The 20,202-nt window shown below is 36.4% G+C and overlaps 2 protein-coding genes across 3 annotated transcripts in view; one reads left to right on the top strand and one right to left on the bottom strand.

Moving 5' to 3' along the window:
* Positions 1–6,947, top strand: part of LOC128208794 (alpha-actinin-like) — a 33,051-nt gene extending 26,104 nt beyond the window's left edge. For both annotated transcript variants that reach the window (XM_052912392.1, XM_052912394.1), the window contains exons 17-22: positions 11–295; positions 624–677; positions 1,080–1,148; positions 3,873–4,031; positions 4,274–4,432; positions 4,561–6,947. In XM_052912392.1, the coding sequence (XP_052768352.1) occupies positions 11–295; positions 624–677; positions 1,080–1,148; positions 3,873–4,031; positions 4,274–4,432; positions 4,561–4,719 (885 nt within the window). In that variant the 3' untranslated portion in view covers positions 4,720–6,947. The remainder of the gene's footprint in view (positions 1–10; positions 296–623; positions 678–1,079; positions 1,149–3,872; positions 4,032–4,273; positions 4,433–4,560) is intronic.
* A 3,223-nt stretch (positions 6,948–10,170) lies between these two features.
* Positions 10,171–18,613, bottom strand: LOC128209528 (uncharacterized). The gene is made up of 5 exons (XM_052913581.1): positions 17,321–18,613; positions 16,967–17,104; positions 16,463–16,728; positions 14,481–14,726; positions 10,171–13,693 (listed from the first exon to the last, which is right to left on the bottom strand). Exons 1-5 carry the CDS (start codon positions 18,414–18,416, stop codon positions 12,038–12,040), a joined length of 3,402 nt encoding a protein of 1,133 aa, XP_052769541.1. The 5' UTR covers positions 18,417–18,613; the 3' UTR covers positions 10,171–12,037.
* Between the last annotated feature and the right edge of the window lie 1,589 nt (positions 18,614–20,202).

Genomic DNA, 20,202 nt, shown 5'->3' with positions numbered 1-20,202 from the left:
ATTTTCACAGGACATTGGGTCCAAGTGGGGCGAGGTTCGCCAGCTTGTGCCACAGCGAGACTCCACCCTCAGTGAAGAGATGGCCAAACAGCAGCGGAATGAGCGTCTGCGTAGGGAGTTTGCCCAGAAGGCGAACGTTGTTGGCCCATGGATTGAGAACCAGCTGGACGCAGTGGCTTCGATCACAATCCAGATGAAGGGATCGCTGGAGGATCAGCTCAACAAGCTTCACCAATACGAGAAGTCCGTGCAGCAATACAAGTCACACATGGATGACCTTGAAACAATCAACCAGGTACGGCCATTGCTTGGTAGAACTGTAGCAGGTGTTACTAAAATGGTGGAAGAAATTAAGAATTTCACTTATTACCTTGCCCGAATTTATATACTTACAAGTTAAATGAAAATATAGAAAATAGAGGGTTTACTGAAATGTAAATCAGATGTTAACACACTTGAAAACCTCTAATATGACTGTAATATATTGAAAATGTTATGTCAAATACAAAGTGAACTCTTTTATACTCATTTAATATATTCATATGTTGCTACATGTACATTCTATATGAATATTTGAGGTGAAACTCCTGGATAGCGGTTGTTCATTCTGTTTTTGTTTTCAGGAAGTTCAGGAGGCCATGATCTTTGAGAACAGATACACTCACTACACCATGGAGGTAGGCACCATTTATAACACATTCATTGTTCTGAACTATATATTCCAGACTGTTTCAGTAAATTATGCAGAATATTTATGACTGATATGTATGCTTTGTGAAGTTTTCTTTGAACAATTAATTATACTGAGGTTAGCAGCAGTCTCATGTCTGTTCACTAGTTGAAAAGTAATCAGAGAGTTTCTGTTATCCATCTTCGAAATACATGTAACACTTGGTCAAACAGCCCAATCCCACCTACTGCTTGGTACGAGTAATTGTGAAAAGCCTTTCTAAGTAAAGTTTAATCATGAGTAAGCCCAACAAACATTTCACCAATCAAGGATTTCATGCTTATGCTAATTCCAACCTCTGTAATGCCACAATTGGACATGCCCGTACTGACCTGATATGTGTTTTCAGACTCTGCGTGTTGGCTGGGAGCAGCTGTTGACGGCCATCGCCAGAAACATCAACGAAGTGGAGAACCAGGTATGTAGCATGGCATAAAGCACAAGGTATCTTGTGTCCATGACTCAGGTCATCAAATATTTGTTTGAAAAATATTATTTGAATAAACATTAAGTACGATGGCAATGGCAAAAGTGTCGAAGCACAATATAACGAAAGAGGATAGCAGTTCAGATTACAGATAATTTTCAAATGTGGTGTCTTGAAGTGTAATGAGATCTCGGTATGATTTGTACATAGCAATACATTTGGTCCGCTCTTAAGAATATGTTGGCAGTAATTATTGTGAATGTTATAAATGCCAGCTGTTGCCCTAAGAACATCTCAGTTAGGATGATGGTAACGTTAAACTGAACTCCAAATCTTTAATAAATAGGATTTCTGTTAATGTTGTGTAAAGGAGTCTTGGTTGTGGCAGCTATGTAAATGAATTGTTTGTCACTGTATACAGAAGGGAAATAAGAGTCATCAACTGAAATCAGTCGTATTTGGAAAATGAATTGTGAAAAAGAAATTGAAGAGGAATGCTATATAAAAAATGAGAATGTATTGTTTAGAAAATTGTTGAAATAGAGAGGAAAGCAAGAGCCTGAAGCAAGTGAATGATGTCTGACAATAATTGATGCATTTCAATATCATTTAAAAGCAAAAGAAGATGTGAAAATAAAACATTTAATGACAAAAACTATATATTGATATACATCCATCAGCTTGTTGATTTTAACATTGCAGGAAGAGTTTGCTCGATAATATTTCGGGGGGGGGGGGGGGGGGGGGGGGAGTATTGGCCATGATACATCTTAAAAAGATTTCTATATCTATTAAGTCCCTTTAAAAACCTTGTTGAAGAGTAATTTCCTTTTTGCTGTAAGGAGGAAGTGGTTTGAGTAGAGCCCCTGCAGGCAATTTGCTGTATGTCCGAACAGTGTGAAAATGATCAACTACTGCTGGTAATTAAAGGATGTGACATGTTTGCATTACCTTTGTAGGCTTTTTAACAACTGTGATGGTTTCCAGATAAGATTTTTTTACCTCTAGATTATGTCATTGTTTTCTTGATGAAAGTGTGACTCAAGATCTTATTCAGTAAACATGATAATTTTGTGTTGTAAATCTTTTAACATTGTCACTTAATTGCAAGCACTGTTTTTTTGCAAGACCAATTATGGCTGATCAACATTGGTGTAGTGTGAGCCATACATGTGCACAATGGGCCATTGTAATTAATCACTGTCATATGAATTTAATTTACTTGGATGCACTTAATGGTTTTAAGTCCTGTATTGTCATGTCATCTTTTACTTGAAATTGATTTAGATCAGTTGATAATGGGGTATTGAAAATGAACCTTTAAATGATAAAATCACAGGCAAGATTACTTACAGGCTATTTTCTATTGATTGCATCATTAATAATTCTGATAACAGTACAGTTGAGCACATTCAGTTAGGACTGGTATATATGGACGGTTTGTTTCAAACAGCTGACAGTTTCTAGAGAAAGGGCAACACTAAAATACATTCAGACAACTGTGGGAGTAAACATCAGTTGTGAATTCAGACTGGATGACTACAGAAGCATTTTTGTGAGCTTTAACATTGGTCTATGTGAAATACCAGAGTGGCATTGAAGTCAGTGGAATTGTGAAAATTTAATGCTGAAATATTATTTATACATAAAGTGAACTGTTCTCAGAGCTGGCAAAGATTTAAGTATTAAGGATGTATTCCGGCATGTTTGATACAACAGACTACGAGTTGTCAGCACCGCCGCCTCTTCCTCCACGACAGTGCCGCTGCACGTGTCAGTGTGCTGCCAGCCAAAACCACTCTCTTAACAGGACGGAAAATTCTTTCAGCTTTCGGAATATGACCATCAGAAAAAGTATTAATGCATCAAACACCTCAATTGACTTTGGAGACAGCTCCATACTAGATGGACTTCGTAGAAATCGTGACAGTTTAGCTTTTAAATCTCATGATTATAGTTCCCTTGATGGACAGAATGATTCCATGGACACTATAATTGTTAACCATGATTATGAGAATGACTCACTGTTCCATGGCGAGAATTTAAGTAATAAATCCTTTGACTATGCTAACAGCACCATGAAATTAGTCAGTGATAGTGTCAACTATGGATATGGTGTGAAATATGATTCTTCAGTGTTTTATGGAACTGGAGGGGGCTACAACATTGATGGAAACAGCAATTTAAGTAGTATTACTAATTCAAGCCTAAGCCATGATGAGGAAACTCAGGTATGAGTAATTTCAATCAATACCACCTGTAAAGGAATGTGAGGACAAATCCAGTAGTGCAGTTGCAGGGGATCATGGAGATGTTATATTTTACTTGTTTAAGCATTACAAGGTTTCTGTGATTACCCTATACACATGTTTCAGCCAGCTGTGGTAAACATGACTGTTTACAGTTAGATGGAGACATTTGTTAAAAATATTTTGTCAGTTTGTTTAAAAACATTGTTGTGTTTAACATTTCATTGAATGAAAACAGATTTAACAAATAATATAACGGTTCAAGTAGTTCGTTTTTTAAAATTTATGTGTGGATGGTGGTGAATTGTAATGATAATATCTTTTGTGTTCTGTATACAGTCCTCAGATAAATATAAATGAATAGTTTGTAAATAACATACATGTTTTGAATGCTGTAGCATTTAAGAAAATATTTTATTGCTTAAACATAAAGTGGTAATAAGGCAACTTGTATTTTTATTTACAGATCTTGACACGAGACTCAAAGGGCATCAGCGAAGACCAGATGAACGAGTTCCGACTTTCATTTAACCACTTTGACAAGAACCGCACCCGTCGCCTGGAGCCAAAGGAGTTCAAGGCCTGCCTCGTCTCCCTCGGCTACAACATCCGTGATGACAGACAGGTACATCCCTAGTGTTTATCCAGGCATAAGATAACCTATCAATAACCGCAATAAATAACTGATGCAAGGTTTTTGATAGAGTCATGCATCATTCAAATTGTAGTAGAGGAGTTTTAAAAAGATGCATTTATGGAAGTCGTCTGTTGTCGACAGCTAATAAGTTAACAGAAATACTAAAAAAGGAGGTGGCATAAGTTTACAGTAAAAATACTTCATCTCTTAATTTTAAACATGAATTACAGGGTGATGCAGACTTCCAGAGGATCATGTCTATTGTTGACCCTAACCACAGTGGCCATGTGACGTTTGAGTGCTTCCTAGACTTCATGACACGGGAGACCGCAGACACAGACACAGCTGAGCAAGTCATGCAGTCATTCAAGATCCTCGCAGGAGACAAGGTAGGCTATGCCTGGCAGCTTTCATTCTATAAAGCTGAGTTGTGTTTCAACTTATTGATGTTCTTGTGTGTGATGGTATGTTTTTCTAGAACAGAATCATGTTAACCAACTTTTTCTTTTTCCTGCAGGCATTCATCACTGCCCAGATCCTGCGACAGGAGCTGCCTCCAGACCAGGCGGAGTACTGTATTCAGCGTATGGCTCCCTATTCTGGCCGAGACGCAGTACCCGGGGCCCTGGACTACATGAGCTTCTCTACTGCGCTGTATGGCGAGAGTGATTTGTGAGCTCCATATCCCGTTTCCCCGTATCAGGGTCTCCTGGGAACTGATTGTCTGTAATGGCTTCTGTAGCATAGAAAAGTGCAGCTGGAGTTACTCCCCTTTAATGTGTCATGTGACTTTTAAGGCATAACCGTTTGACCTTGCGTGTAGTACTGGTGTGTTGGCGTGCATATACTGGGAAAAAAACTATTTATTTTACATGACTTGATTTTATCTAGGACAGTTTTGTATGGAGATTAATTTATGCAATGAAAGAGAACAATGACTGGAGATAGGAATTTGAATGGAAAATACTAGGCTTATGTTTTCATATTGCAGAAGGTTTTACAGATGATGGTACAAAAGCACCATTTCGCAAGTAACTAAGATATGGTGCCCGTATATATCAAATCTATGCATGGATTGGTACTTACTGTCATATATATATTGACTTGTAACCTTCCAAACCAGTTTTAACCTCATTGTTCTACGCCATCATTGTTTTCTAGTACAAAATATTAAAGCCCAGCTCTTCTCTCATTTCAAGAATTTAACAACAGTTTTGCAGTGACAAGGTGAATTATTAAACCTCAGGCAAGATATGGTTATGAACGAGACTTGTCCACGCTGCAGGTATGAGAACCAGTCGACTGACTCACCCACAACACTTGATTGGTTACTCCCTCTTGCCCAGTGTGTGTACACGTAGACTGGTTCAGGATCTTGATTCAAGATCTGCCAGCAGGCCCAAGTTGTTAGGAATAGAACACAGATGAGTTGATTTCAAACCAACTTGAAATAAGTTTTATTTTTTTAGATGATTGTAGGGCCCGAGATTTTAAATACATACATACATACATACAACTGGTGGAAAGTTGACTTTGCTTTGTGAAGCTAATGCAAATTAGAGTAATAACCAGAGGAATGAAATTGATATATACCAAATCTATTTTTATGAATGTAGGAGAAATTGGAGATTTTTTTTTTATACATTTTTGATCAAAATAAATATTTCGTTTAAGTTGTAAATGATTCACTTTGTAAATAATTTATACTATGAGCACTGCCAAAATATAGCTTCTTGTATTTCTATAAACGTAGCTTACATATAATCTATTAGATATTGGTATATGTGTTGGGGGAAGTAAATAGAAGCCACCAGATACGGAGATTATACACTGGTGCAGGACTTAATGAAGGCAGGCCTTGCTTGTAGGAAATGTACAAATTTGTGTCATCTGTAACTTATTTTTATACTGTAGTCTTTGTAGTTAAACTTTTGTTACTAACATTTGAACAAAACCAGATAATATTTAAAACTTATATTTGACTTTTCTTGAATTTAGAAGTTAAGGGTATTCATTTCATCAGCTAATTGCTTGTTAAATGCTGACATTATGTGTGAACTTGTTGACTGAAATTGTTGGTACCTGATACAGATGTAGTATATTCTATCACATGAGCCCTTGCACACAAACCCACCAGTCAGGGTACACATCCATTTTGTATCGGGCATTGAATGTGAGTGCCTCCCTAAGTATGGCATTATGATGCTGATTGATTGGCTTGTTTGCGAGGGCTTTTCTTCATCTTTCCTCCTGTTTGTGATAGGGTTGTTTGTTTTTGAGTCTGAACTTCATTTTGTGTAATTAGTGAACAACTTATAAACTTCAACCCTCTGCTGTGTGTTATTAGGTTTTAAGTCTTAATTTGCAAAAAGTAAAAATGTTCTGTGCACAGGGGTGAAGATATGCATGGTAAAAAATACTTATGAAATATTGTTTGCACCAGACAGGGCTCATGTTGTCATCTTGGCCCAAATTGTGCACTGGCATTGTAGATATTGTAACATCTTAAGAAAAAGTGCGGGACTCATGTGAAGTTTGCTGCATTCAATGTTTCTATGAGGTGTATTTTAAAATGAATATTTACACTATTATTATAACTTTGAATTTCTCAGTTTAAAATCGAAAGAGATATACATGTATGTTAAGACAAACTTATTTCTTAAGTGCCTTTCAAAAACTATCTTACAATACTACCGGTATTCAGTCTTTGTTATTCTTGTTCTTGTTTAATCAAAAGCTCTTAGTGTCATAGCGTTCTGTTGGCTGCTGTTATCATGTTTACATATTGCTTATGCCTGAATACATAGGTACCCATTAGCCGATCTTTTATATTGGATGAAAGAATCATGACTTAACCAGTAATTTAAATTTGGAATAAATTACAATAAAAATGTATAAAATATTTTTTTGTGTTTTCTTGTTTACTTCCTACATGTATACATATATGCCAATATTCCATGATCAAATACTAAGAACATATAAAAGAACATTCTCACAAATTGCATAACAAATTAACACGAATTAAGGAAGCTCCAAAGAACAGAAGCTTTCATCGCAATTGAGGAAATATATTTCACGAAATTGAATGTGTCATCGTTGGAAGCACTCATCACTGACCAACCATAGATGAAATTCCAAGTAAATTAAAAAGTTTTGAATTTCGAGAACTGTGTAATTGTGATTATTACACTAAAACAAGAGGTTAACTAATTGCATTCAATGAAAAGGGGACACAACTCTTTTTGTGCCTTACTTTGACAATTCATCTGACTATTGAACTTGACCTGAGCATTGTGATACTGTACCCACTTTGTGGATAAAAAAGTAAAAAGTATTTTTATGCACACAAAAAATCAACTTTATTTTTCCAGTAAAATGGTATGACTTGTGTGTAGCTCGATAGATATATATCCTGATAAAACTTCACTTGGACTTTATGCTGACAAACTCATGTTTGTATTGATACGATTAATAAGTTTATGTCTGCAAGAGATTAAGATATGGCCAACAAACATTTTACTTACAGACAACATGAAGACAGTTTTTTTCAAAGAGGAATGGTCACAGTGTAGTTGTCATTGTCTACTAAGTCCTGGATTTTTTTTAAACCTTTGGCATAACTCTTAAAACAGTTCATGGTATTCACATGGAGCTTTGTTTACATGAAACAACCAGAATCTATTTTTGAAGGTAGATGTCACTCAAAGGGCATGTTCAATTAGCGTCGGGCCTGTTTGGTTACACAAACAAGTATTCTGTCCCAGAATAACAGAATCAAGTCCTTATCATCTGTCTGATAGGATTTTTTCATTTAAATGTTATAAATAAAGGATACCTGCACTCTTAAAACAAAAAGTTATAATTCATTATTGCTTGATATCATGTCTTGCAAGCAGTTGACATTTCTATTGCATAATAATTATGCAAACCTGAATGGTGGTATTACAAGAGTAAAGCCTTTGATCAACGGCAACCAATCACCATGCATGCGTTCATTCTCAATTTGACATCAAGTTTATGACCTTCCACACTGGAATCATAGGCACAATTGAGAAGATTTGAATCAGCCAACATGATATTTAACAGACATTTTGGTATGACCTTATAACATAACAAGTGATATCATTTCTTAACATTCAATACATGTGCCAAGTTACTTTGAACTTGATTTTAAATGACTTATCATAACAGACCAATTTACATAATTCATTGTACTCTTTTGAAGAAATAGTCTTCCCAATCTATGTGCACCCTCTCAAATTGGGAAACTTTTATGCCAAGAAATTTAATCATCAAATACCTTTGCTGTAGAGAATCTGATGAAAAGGGGTAATAGCAACATGTTGCTCTACTTGACATCTTAGTGTGATCTTGACCATGATCTTGGTTAACCCTAAAATTGAACATTCAGAAATGATATATTAAGTCCTTTAAACAGCTTACCAGATTCATGCCTGCCACATCCAAGTTTGCACTTGCTGGTGCATACATTTTGCAATTACATGGACTGTACACCAGATTGGCACCAATCTCTGTAACGAATCTCAGGACAATTATTTAATAAAATTGTTTACTCTTTGATATCACAATTGTAAAAAAAAAAAAAGGTAAAAAAAAATCTGAGTCGGAGACTGGGTTCAAATTGGGGTCGCCAAAATTGCACTCCAGTGTAGTATCCACTCTGCTTTCTCTCAACGGTTGGAATATTTCAGCTATATACCTAACTTGGTAATATCATGTGATAACATCGACTAGGCAATCACGCATAAGGAATGAATTCTACTAGGTAGACATACCTAGTAATCTTTTTAAATTGAAAAATACCCCAAAAATGCGAAAAATAAATTAATTGTAAACTATGTGGTACTTCAGTTAGTAAGTTTCAATGCATACCGGTAGTACAAATCGATACCAAGTTTATGTCAGTTTTCGACAATTTTCTCTCTTTTTCGCTATTTCATCATACGGAGTACAGCCCCTTTAAAACTTACATAACTCAAAATTCTTCATATAGAAATGTATGGAGCAGACACAATATCATATAAGTATGACCTTGAGCCTGGACAGCAAATAAGCTATAGTCATAATCTGGAACCTCAAAGTATGACCTTCAGCCAAGACAGCAGACACACACTATATGGTCATTAAGTCTTCAATCTCTTAAGTATGACCTTGAGCCTGAACAGCAGAAAAGCTATAGTCCTTTAACCTCGAACCTCTTAAGTATAACCATGGGCCAGGACAGCAGACACAAGTTCAATAATCCTATAACCTTTGACCTCTAAGTATAACCATGAGCCAGGACAGCAGACATATTGTATTCTAGTCCTGAAACATTTGACCTCTTAGTATGACATAGAGCCAGAAAAGCAAACACAAGCAATTCTAGACATATAACCTATAACCTCTTAGTATGACCTGGCGCCAAGACAGCAAACAAGCTATTTGTCAAATTAAATTTGACTGCAAGTATAATTTTGACCAGGGAAAGCAGGTCAAAGCTATATAGTAATATATTCTTTGACCTTTAAGTATGATATTGAGCCAGGGCAGCATTAACAAGCTATTACAGTTATTAAACCATTGACCTCCAAGTATGACCTTAATCCAGAACAGAGGATAGAAGCTGTTAGAGTCATATAACTTCTTAGTATGACCTCGAGCCTGGACGGCAGACACAACCTTTTATAGTCTTATAACAGGAAAACAACATTTATAAAGGAGGGAAGGTAAGTCATGTAAACTTCCATACATCAAACTTGTCCGAGTATTTCATCCATAATCATCATGTTCACTATCCCATTAAGATCACTAGATTGTGAAAAACATCCTTGTTTGTGTGCTTTCAAACAGAGTTAATACTATAGATTATGTATATGCAAAAATATCTCTTTATATTTTATATCCTCATCCAAGGGGCCAAACTTGACATTCACTCCTCCTTCACCACTGGAATTTAAGCTGTTTAAAATGTTGGAAGGGGGATATTGGGGGTACTCCCCCACGAATATTTTAACAATTTCTTGTCTGAAATGGTTTGCATCTTTTAGTTCTTTTAATCTCCAGCATTGACAAAAAAGTTAGGACGATTTAAGAGTCTTAACATTTATTCCAAGGAACAAAAATGATACTTTAAATAGTTTATTGCTTACATTTATGTTAAAACATAGGAAGCAATGTATATTTTACAATAAAAGAATGCAATTTCAAGAGTTCATTAACATATTCAAAACTTCATTGCAATACAAATCATGTGATCACCGTGTTGAATGTATTCATGTAGTACACTGTACAAATATTTTACTCATTTGCATGACTGCATCATACTTAAACTATATTTATAAACATGTGTTCATGGAAAACATGACAAATCAGTGAAGGATACAAACAACAAAAGCAAAACATTTCTGAACAATTGATGTTGAAACCCCTTTTCCTAAATGAGATTTAGCTCTTGCAAACATGCCGGTTGAAATCCCAACAATGTTTACTGTATTTTTAAATAGGTAACAAAAATTATCTTTTTGATAGTTGAACTGGAATACACCTTCCCTAATAAATAAATGTACTGTGTAATTTGGTACACACATACTGTATCCATTCCATACACTTCCTGTTGAAGTAATAGTTAATGGAGTAATTGAGACTATTCTTGAGCACTAGTGTATAATTTCAACCACGAGCATTGAGGGTGACGTAACTGTTATGTTGCCAAGGACAACGTTCAATAAATAGCATGCAGTATAATTGAACAGGGAAATATTTCATACAGTAGTTATAAACCGCTTACGCCAATTCTACTTGTAACCAATCCAATATGGACGAAAACAAAGAACATGCCCTCAAACATGGTACAAATTGATTTAACAACTGGATCTATGCATAAAGAACACATGATGATCATAAATGACTTCCACCTTGCCAAAAAGCACCCATTAACTAATCACCTGTACTAACAAAAAAAACAACAACAGTGCAAATAAGTTTGATATATAATAATATATTAAAACACCATTTTTTCCATATGTCCATCCATATTTTTTCTTCTCAAAAGATATTTTTAATTTTGTACTTCTGTCTCACTATTTAACACCACCTCTACTGTAACCACTCTCTGCAAGAATATACAAAAAAACAGGAGCGCCAAATGTCGCAAAATACTCCTGTTCTATTTTAAGGACACCAAATTGAGTGAGCAGACACTATAAATATAGTTTTAGCCAGTTTAAGGGTCCTAACTCAGCAGTGACAACGAAGATGTGGCTTGTTATCGTACCTTACCAAGATATTCTACCCATAAATCAATTGTCTACATTTGGTGATTATCGAAACAAAGCTTCTAAAGTTATTGATCGGACAAATGACTCTAGCAATGTGGCTTGTTAGCCAACTTGTCCCAAGATATTATGCACATACACATTCTGACTAAATTTGGTGATGGTTGAATTAAGGCTTTTAAGACCAATTCTAGGTAATATATAAATTTAAAGAGAGGAGGGGGGGGGGTAAATTTGGTGATTATTGGACAAGACTGATTTTAGGCAATTTATATTATTAGAGGTCGATAACTCTCAAGCAATGTGGCTGAGATTTTATGCCAAAACACATTCTGACCAAATTTGGTGATGATTGGACAAAGGCTTGTCATATTATTGATCGGACAACATTCTGGACACTGAACTAAACAAGTATGCCGCAGGTAAAACTATAAGACATCCTATGTTCATGGTCCTTGCTGTCAAAAGTGCAAAAAATTGAAAGCAGGATTGTTGGGCAAAGTTCAGTCACCATACTTCCTTTGATAAGAACAAACAATAGTTAATCTGAAAAGTTTGTATAAACCTTACCATTTAGTACATGCATATATCTGCCTCATGAAAATTAATTTTTAAGAACTTATCAGAAAAATGAAAAAGGAAAAAAATACAGATCAGCATTTAAATTTTATGCTTCAAAAAAATTAAGAACATACACAGCCACTTTTGTTAAATATTTTACTGGCTATTTTCAGCTGTGATAAGTTGTGTATCTATGTCCATGCCAAGAAGGGCTTGAACAGTTTCCATGGAAACAGGCTGTCCATCAGATCCCTGAAGCTGCAGTGTTGTGCCATCAGGATTCTGTATAAAGATGAGCCCATCCTCTGTCTGGTAGATGTTAGCGGCAGGGACCTGCATTGTCTCCACCTGTCCCATCTCATCATCCCCAAGCCCGTCTTGGCCATTAACAGCTCCAGGATCCATATCATCAGTAGAACCGTTACATGCAATACCATCCAGGTTGGCCCCATCAAACTCCTGGTCAGATCTAAACTCCACGGTATGGTCCCTCCCTTCTAAAGGAAGTGTTGTAAGGAACTGCTCTGAATCTCCAGTGTTCAATATAGACCCTGACTCTTGGTCCATATGGTTTTTGTTGTCACTTTGAGAAGAACTATTTCCATTTACTAAAACACCATCACTAGTTGTATAAGAATTCTGTGATGTTGAGTCGTTTATATCAGTTTGAAGCACTGGAAAGGAATCTGTTGTATCATTTAGATACACTGTATCTGAATTTATAAGCACTACTTTGTCAGAACTTGCAGCTCCACTTCCATTAGCAAACGTGTACAGAACACTGGACTGCAAACTGTTCGGACTACTTTGAACAGATAATGTGTCATCTGAAGGAAGAATTGTTTGTAGTCCAGGATTGAGCTGCACAAACCCACTGGCACTCTGAGGTATGGAATTCAACATGTTCATCTCATTCCCATGTAGCACTAGTTTTGGTTGCAGAAACTGCTGAGTACTTGTAACTGGTGGAAGTTTGATAATAACTTGCTGTTGCACCCCGGAATTCACTGCTACACTGTTAATACTCTGCCTCCCATCTTGAACATTATTAGTAAGATCTGCCACAGTGTAAGTGGCTGACCCATTGTCATTGATTATAATCCCACTCTGAGAGTTCACCTGACCATTGGTCAGTGTAATGATCTGGCCGGCTGGTTGAGAGGTGACTGGAGCTGACAGTGGGACTGCCGTAGTCAATGAAGTTACTACAGATTTCTGGCCAACAACTTTTGGCGTACTAGTGAGGGCTGTGGAGCCAAGGCCAGACTGGTTCATCCCTGAGACTATGATGATTTTCTGTGGTGAGGAGGTAATGGTAGATGACTGGATTGGTGAAGCGATAGATGAGGTGGATGAATTAGATGAGAGTAATGACACTGTTTTCCCTGAATAAGCTGCCTTAGAATTACCAAACCCCACTACTGACATGGGAGGAAGTACCTTAATATTTGACGTCAATGGCTGTGATTTGTTTATCATGGGGCTCATAGTCACACCCTTACTCGGAGAGCCTCTATTATTCGTCACTATGACAACATTGTCAGATTCTTTACCACATTGTGCTTCAGTTTTCTCCAGTACATTCCTAGTTTTCACATGTGCAGTAGGTTTTGGTTTTTTGCTTGGTGAGATCATTTCCTCTGGTGAAACGACTTCAACAGTTCGTTTCAGTACACTGCGTTTTATGAATTCTGTATTGGTAGTGAGAAACTTGTACCTATACTGCAGTTCACTGTCATTGTCTTGTATGGCCTTCACCTTGTGAGTTCCCATTTCAAGTCCTAGAGCCTCAGCTATCACCTTGTTGTCAACCTAGAAACAAAATATATAGCTACACGTACACACAATGTCAACTGAGGCACTGGGAAACATTTGTAAAATGACATAAAAGTTCAGAGACAATATTAATTGCAAAATGGATAATCTTATTATTTAGAAGCACATTTAAACATGACATGGTATATCATACAACGAAAATTATCGCATTGAATGACTATAAAAAAAAATCCCACTCATTCAATCTATATATGCAGAAGCAAAAAGTTGATGCTAATAAAATACGAGTATTAACTTACAGGGCTTTTTCTGCCCATTTTGGGAAAATGACCCTTGAAATTTTGGGAAACTTTGAGTCAGAAATATGCCTTAATTGGGAAATTTTACAGCTATAAGAACAAGCTTTTCAGTCTCCTGCGAATGAGGAAATTATTAAATATTAGTTTCTTTTCCCTTTCAAAAGACCTGAAATGGCTTAAATATCAATCTTTGGGGTGTATATATCTATTACAATAAAATTAAATTATAACAGATAATATTTCGTACTGATAGATCTCTGAATGTGATGAAATCAATGATTTCTGAATTCAATTATTCCCAAAAATTTACGTCACATTATTCATTAGGATGTTGAATGAATCAGTACAGGTAAAGACTTTCAGAAAAAAGACAACTTTTTTTTTGCTTTTGATTGGGATTTTTTTGCTTTTGATTGGGAAAAATATCATATATTTTGCTTTGGGAGTCGATAGTTGGACCCGTGGGTACTATAGAAAAAGCTCTGACTTAACATATATTTAGAACCTATTTGACCTCTACCCACCTGAAGCACTTTTTGTGAATCTTGCACAGGCTCCAACTGCGGGATGAGTTCGAGGTATTTCTGGCAGAGATTGCGAACATGAGAGTGGAGGTTCTCATACTCTCGGTAGACACTGTCCACATGTACGTCCCCAGGGGGACTGCCTTGCTCCACCTTCATGAGGAGAAACTCCCAGAGTGTGATCACCTTGGCCAGGTGAGGCAGCACGATCTCCATCAGCTCCTCATCTGTACACTCACGCACAATCTGGAATGAGAAACATGTATATCTTGCATTCAACGTACATTTCTTCCTCTTGCTGTAATAAGCATTCATGTTGGACAGTGATTGTTTTGACATGATCTCTTTTACAGAATTTCAAATAATAACTTCAAGGTTCTCAATAAGTTTCAGTTGAACCGTCTCAAATAGTAAAGTAATCAAATAGCTACTTCTTATTTTACTTAAAATTCGTTTATTTTTCCAAATTTTAACCGGCCCAATTGCCATTTGAACCGTCCATTTTGGCCGGCAGCCGGTTCTTATTGAGAACACTGTAACTTTGGGGTAAAAAATTATTTATCCAACTGCAAGTTAAAAAATCTAAAGAAAAAGTAAAAGCTGATTAGATTTGATGGAATATTGGTAAATTGTGAAATATAAGAAAACAGTTAACTTAATGTACTAATCTTAAGTGTGTTATTTTTATTTGCATTTTGCAGCCAATCTATGAGAGTATCTCTTTAGATTTGGATCAGTGTTAATGTAAACATACTTTACTATTTAATGGCCTGATGACTCTTCAAAACTAAGAATTGCAATTTTTGAATGCCAGTGCTATGCTATGCTAGGCAGCTGCCTCGGTGTGCCTCAGTGTAGCTAAGGCACTGCTGGTTAAAACGCAGCATGTTTCTATTTTGAAATGTAATAACCATTGTCTTATAGTCCCATTATGTTTTAGTGATGTAAACTTATTTTTTGTTTGTAAATCCAAATGACTCATCTTACCTTTTCTCCAAAAAATGCATTTATCGCAATTACAAAATGCAAAATATAAACAACAGTTACTTTAAGTGTTATCTAAATATAGCGCACACAACGCACATTACAGATCTGCATATCACCTGACTCTCTGAATACCTAAAATTGTACATTGCTTTATATACTAATGATATCCACTTTTTAACTAAGACGTTTTGGGTTTAAATAGTTTCCCCGGTTATGTATCTGAAAACACTTATTTTATTATTATTATATTACTCTATGATATCGAAATTGCAGAAAAAATACAGTTACAGCATTAAAAAGGAAGTTGGTTTTAGTGTGCTCAAACCCACGTCGGTAAAGTCAAGAAAAAAACCTAGTTGATTAACACCTGACCACCAGGACTTTCATAAAAAATGATATTTTGACATGTTAACCATAGATTTATAACATCATGTGATGATGTCAATCAACCAAATATGCAACAACAAAGCTGCTTACGCTTATATGAAAATTGTAGTCTTCAAAAATGATACTTGAGCAAATATCAATAATGATTTGCCTCACTTTATTTTGTCATACACCAAAAAGTGCATTTTACAAAAATATGAGCGATCCAGTACCAATCTGCGATTTTTCACTCAACAACATTGATTTCATTCAAAATACTGATTTCATTCAAAATAATTGCATCACATTTATTTATTATTACGTTTACAGAAACAGGAGCTTCATTAATTTCTTTATGTGAAATTTCATTTGCAAATGTTCAGTATTTCTATAGTTATTTCTCCAGTCTCTCAGAAACTGTTTGCAAAGCGCTATGCTCTGTCCACTAGCATAAAGCATCGTGTTGATCTCGTAAATTTATCAGACATTACATGAGACTCTATATCATAGTTATATACTCCCTTATATTTTTTTCTTCAATTATTTAATCCTTAGTAGCACCGAGGCTTTTAACTTGTTTATAAATCACAGGGCTTATTCATTACTCATTTTTTAGTTAAAAAACCAACCTCCTTTAATTTGTTCTTTCTCCTTGTGGCAGCATCGACTCCCCTCCATGCTCCCCTTCCCCTCCAATGGCCACGTCCCCGTCCCCTTCCCCTACCCCGAGGCTGGGGAGTCTGGGTGTGTGTGAGACTCACTGCAGAGTCTCGACTGTCCTCGGAGAAGCTGCCTGTGCTGTTGGCAGCAATGAGGCCACCGTTTGGGGTCACAGGTATGCCCAGCTGACTTTCATCTGGGGGGTCTGGTGGTGTTATGTTTGGATCAGGGGGTTCTGTAAGAAGCAAAGGTTTACTTGCTATAATGGATATATACTGTTAATGTTGGAGCTTGTGATGTATTAGTTTTTCCATGTAGTTATTGAAAATACTATATAAATGAGACCACTAAGTTCACATTATATCATTTGGAGGGATATAAATACTTGCAAGAACATATGGTATCAATTATTCAGGACCTGGTAAGACATTTAGTAATTAAAATAGTGTGCAATGAACAACAAAGCTAGTTACCCATATCACCGTCACCGTCAGGATCAATGGCTCCATGTGAGGGGTTTATGCGCAAATGTCGACCTAGCCCTGCTCTCCCAATGTAAGCCTTACCACAGGTAATGCACTTCCATTTCTTTGGCTTGTAACTGTCTAAACCTAAAGGCAAAATATTGAAGTTAATGGTGAATTTCTTTGCTATTGAACTTCATGTTCATAGAAAATTGACAAAATTACATTTTCAAGATATATCATGACATTGGTGACAAGTTATAATAAACTTGGTATTTTGAATGTATATCTAAGGAAAGTAATACAAACAAGATAGTCCTTGAAGTAAACCAAATGCTTGTTATGGAAAAGTGTACCACTTACCATATGTTACAAGGTCATCATTTGTTCTAATAGGAATTTCTTCCCCATCTTCTGCTTCACTGTTCTTGAAATCAGAATACCCACCATCATCATCATCATAATCTTCATCATAATCTAACACATGAATATGCTTATAATCTGATACCATGTGCTTTGGGGGCTTCGATATACGTCCAGATCTAGTTTTGGGTCGCATTTTCTTCCTCATTTCTTTTTCTTCCTTTGATAATTCCGGACCTTCAATCTTTTCTTCCTCTTCTTTCATTCTCTTCTTGTAAACACGCTTTGGTAAACTATTTGCAAGTGTAGCACTGTCTGTGTTGTCGGAATCCTTGTGTAATTGAGATGGATATATGACTCGATACACAATTTTGGTATTTGTCTGTGCATTATAAAGAACACTTGAACCAGCTTTAGCTGCTTGTTGCTGCTGAACAACATGCATGATTTGCTGTAATTGGTCTGTTGTCAACTGCTGCACTGGTGTATACTGGTTTCCTTGCTGGATTATTCTGATTGGATTTAAACTTGACCCTAACGGAGCTGGATCTTGTTTGTTCACAGACTGAGTCAGTAACACTTGTTGAACAGGCTGGATACTGTCTGTAACATCGGGATTTTGTATTATAACTTGACTCGGGGCTGCTTGAAATGTGGTCATTTGTTGGTTTTGAAATGTACTGAACTGCACATTGACATTTTGATCTGGTGTTTGCATAATTTCTGTGTCATTTCCATCAAAGGTTGCTGTGTTTCCATCAACAAAATTGTTTGTTAGTTGGGCATTATCTGAAGGATCTTCATCATCATTTGTGATGAAATGGACCACTTGTCCATCAGCCTCCTCTAATATTGCACCATCCTGGAGGACCCCATTTTCATCTGAAATGTTGGTGTACTGCAACTGTACACTATCTGGAAAAGAAGCTTCCTGTGTATTAGACAACACATCGTTTAACATGTCTTCATCAGTAACGCAAATCTGATCATTGTTGACCATAGAATCAGAAATGTCATCCTTTACCCCATTGTTTACGTTTAGTTCACCATGGGACGTAACTTCCATAATCAATCCATTATTTTCGATGGCAGCCATATTTGTTTTGAAAAAGTTGAATGAAATCAATTGCGTTAGTCACTTTACGTATCGGTTATATGATCAAACATTGTGACAATTTGAGAGAGTAAATACTGTTCTGAATCTCCAGTGCGGATTTTTGACAATATCGAGCGTTTGAAATGCATCATCAGTTCTTATTTGCATCACAGTGTTGCGAAACGTAAGTTCTGTTAGGAAATCATTACGTGAGTTGTCGTTCTTTGTAATGGATAAAGTTTTGTCGAATTCATTCCGGAAAAAAGTTCGACAGCGGGAAATTTAAACTTTCATTCTGTTGTCGACGACTATCATTTGAAAATACTTTTTTCATAACGTGACATGAACGTTGGTGTACTACCTTTAATTAACTTCATAACGAGCATGAAATACCGGGGTGTTGCTGGATCGAAAGCAATAATATGATTGAGGGTGACCTTTTGGAATGCCAAAATCCGGGCCTTTTCTTTATGGAACGCCAAATCTACATAAACTCAAATATTTGAAGAGCTCTTCAAATAAGTAAATACCTCTTCAAATCAATTTAAGATTGCTACAATTGAATTTATTATAGCATCAACTGAAATAGAGACCTCCCCAAATCATTTGGAGAGCTCTACAATTCAAGTGAAAATATCTCTTAAAGCTGCACTCTCACAGATTGAGCGTTTTGGCAACTTTTTATTTTTTATCTTGGAACGAGCCCATTTTTGCGACAATCCATGGAAACAGTAACGGTTTAAGCTATAAAACATTAATTTTCGAATGGAAATATGAAAATCAACGATCTGATTTTTTGTCTACATGCCCTCTGTAAATTATGACATTCAAGATTATATAGAGTGCCTGGACCACATTCAAGGTCTTCTTAACAGATACACTTCTGAAGGCATCGTCATCTTCGGGGGGGGGGGGCATGAATGCTGACGTCATTTCCGACATTCACCAAGGCAGCAACTCACGTACACAGCTACTTAAACAGTTTCTGCATAAAACTGTATGTCCTCTGTCCAGTTTAATAACGATAATGCATACACATTTAAACCAACGCTTAAGCGCTTAGATTACTTTCTCATCGGCACATGGCAAAAGGACTTATTTGAAAAGTGTGACGTCATCACAGACGAGGTCAACAGTGTAAGTCTTATTGCATGGAATAAATGTTCTCCTTGTCAACTAACGAACTACTCAGACTTGTTAGACACATATTTAAAATGTCTAGATATAACAAACATTCAAGTGAATGAAAACAATATCGAAATACTTTATAGTCATATAATCAATTCAATAGAACGGGCATCACAGGCGCTACCCCGGAGCAAATTTAACAAACGTGCAAAGCCATATTGGAACCACGCCGTCAAAGCAGCCCATACCAATCAGCGGAACGCAAGGAAAGAACTCTTAGCGAACGGCAACATACGAATCAAAGGCGATTTATTTTTTGACAAATACAAAGAATTCAAGCGAATATTTAGACAAACTCAGAGATCAGCGATAGCCTCTTGCAACGAACAATTTTACAAAGAGCTTAATGATGCGGCCGCATGCGACATGCGTCTATTTTGGAGTATGGTACGCATGAAACAAAACAAAGAAAAGGAAACTATAAATGAAATTGAAACCATGGGTATAACAGTGCGCAAACCCAATGAAATATCCATGGCGTTTAGCAATTATTACGAAAACGTATTTCGTCCGAAAAATACAGACAATCTTAACACACACTTCCACACAGAACTGCACAACAAAGTTCAAAGTTTCTTGAGCTCGGGCGACAGCACTA

The sequence above is a fragment of the Mya arenaria genome, chromosome 11 (assembly GCF_026914265.1).
Source record: "Mya arenaria isolate MELC-2E11 chromosome 11, ASM2691426v1".
Lineage (NCBI taxonomy): Eukaryota > Metazoa > Mollusca > Bivalvia > Myida > Myidae > Mya > Mya arenaria.
The sequence above is the reverse complement of the archived record's forward strand: the minus strand, read 5'-3'. Positions and strand labels throughout refer to the sequence as shown.

Excerpts from the sequence above, each read along its gene's own strand:
- LOC128209528 (XM_052913581.1), bottom strand. The coding sequence starts at position 18,416 with ATGGCTGCCATCGAAAATAATGGATTGATTATGGAAGTTACGTCCCAT. Across the intron at positions 16,729-16,966 it reads TGACGGTGACGGTGATATGG|AACCCCCTGATCCAAACATA; the intron begins GTAACTAGCTTT and ends TGCTTCTTACAG. Across the intron at positions 14,727-16,462 it reads GAAAGAACAAATTAAAGGAG|ATTGTGCGTGAGTGTACAGA; the intron begins GTTGGTTTTTTA and ends TTCTCATTCCAG.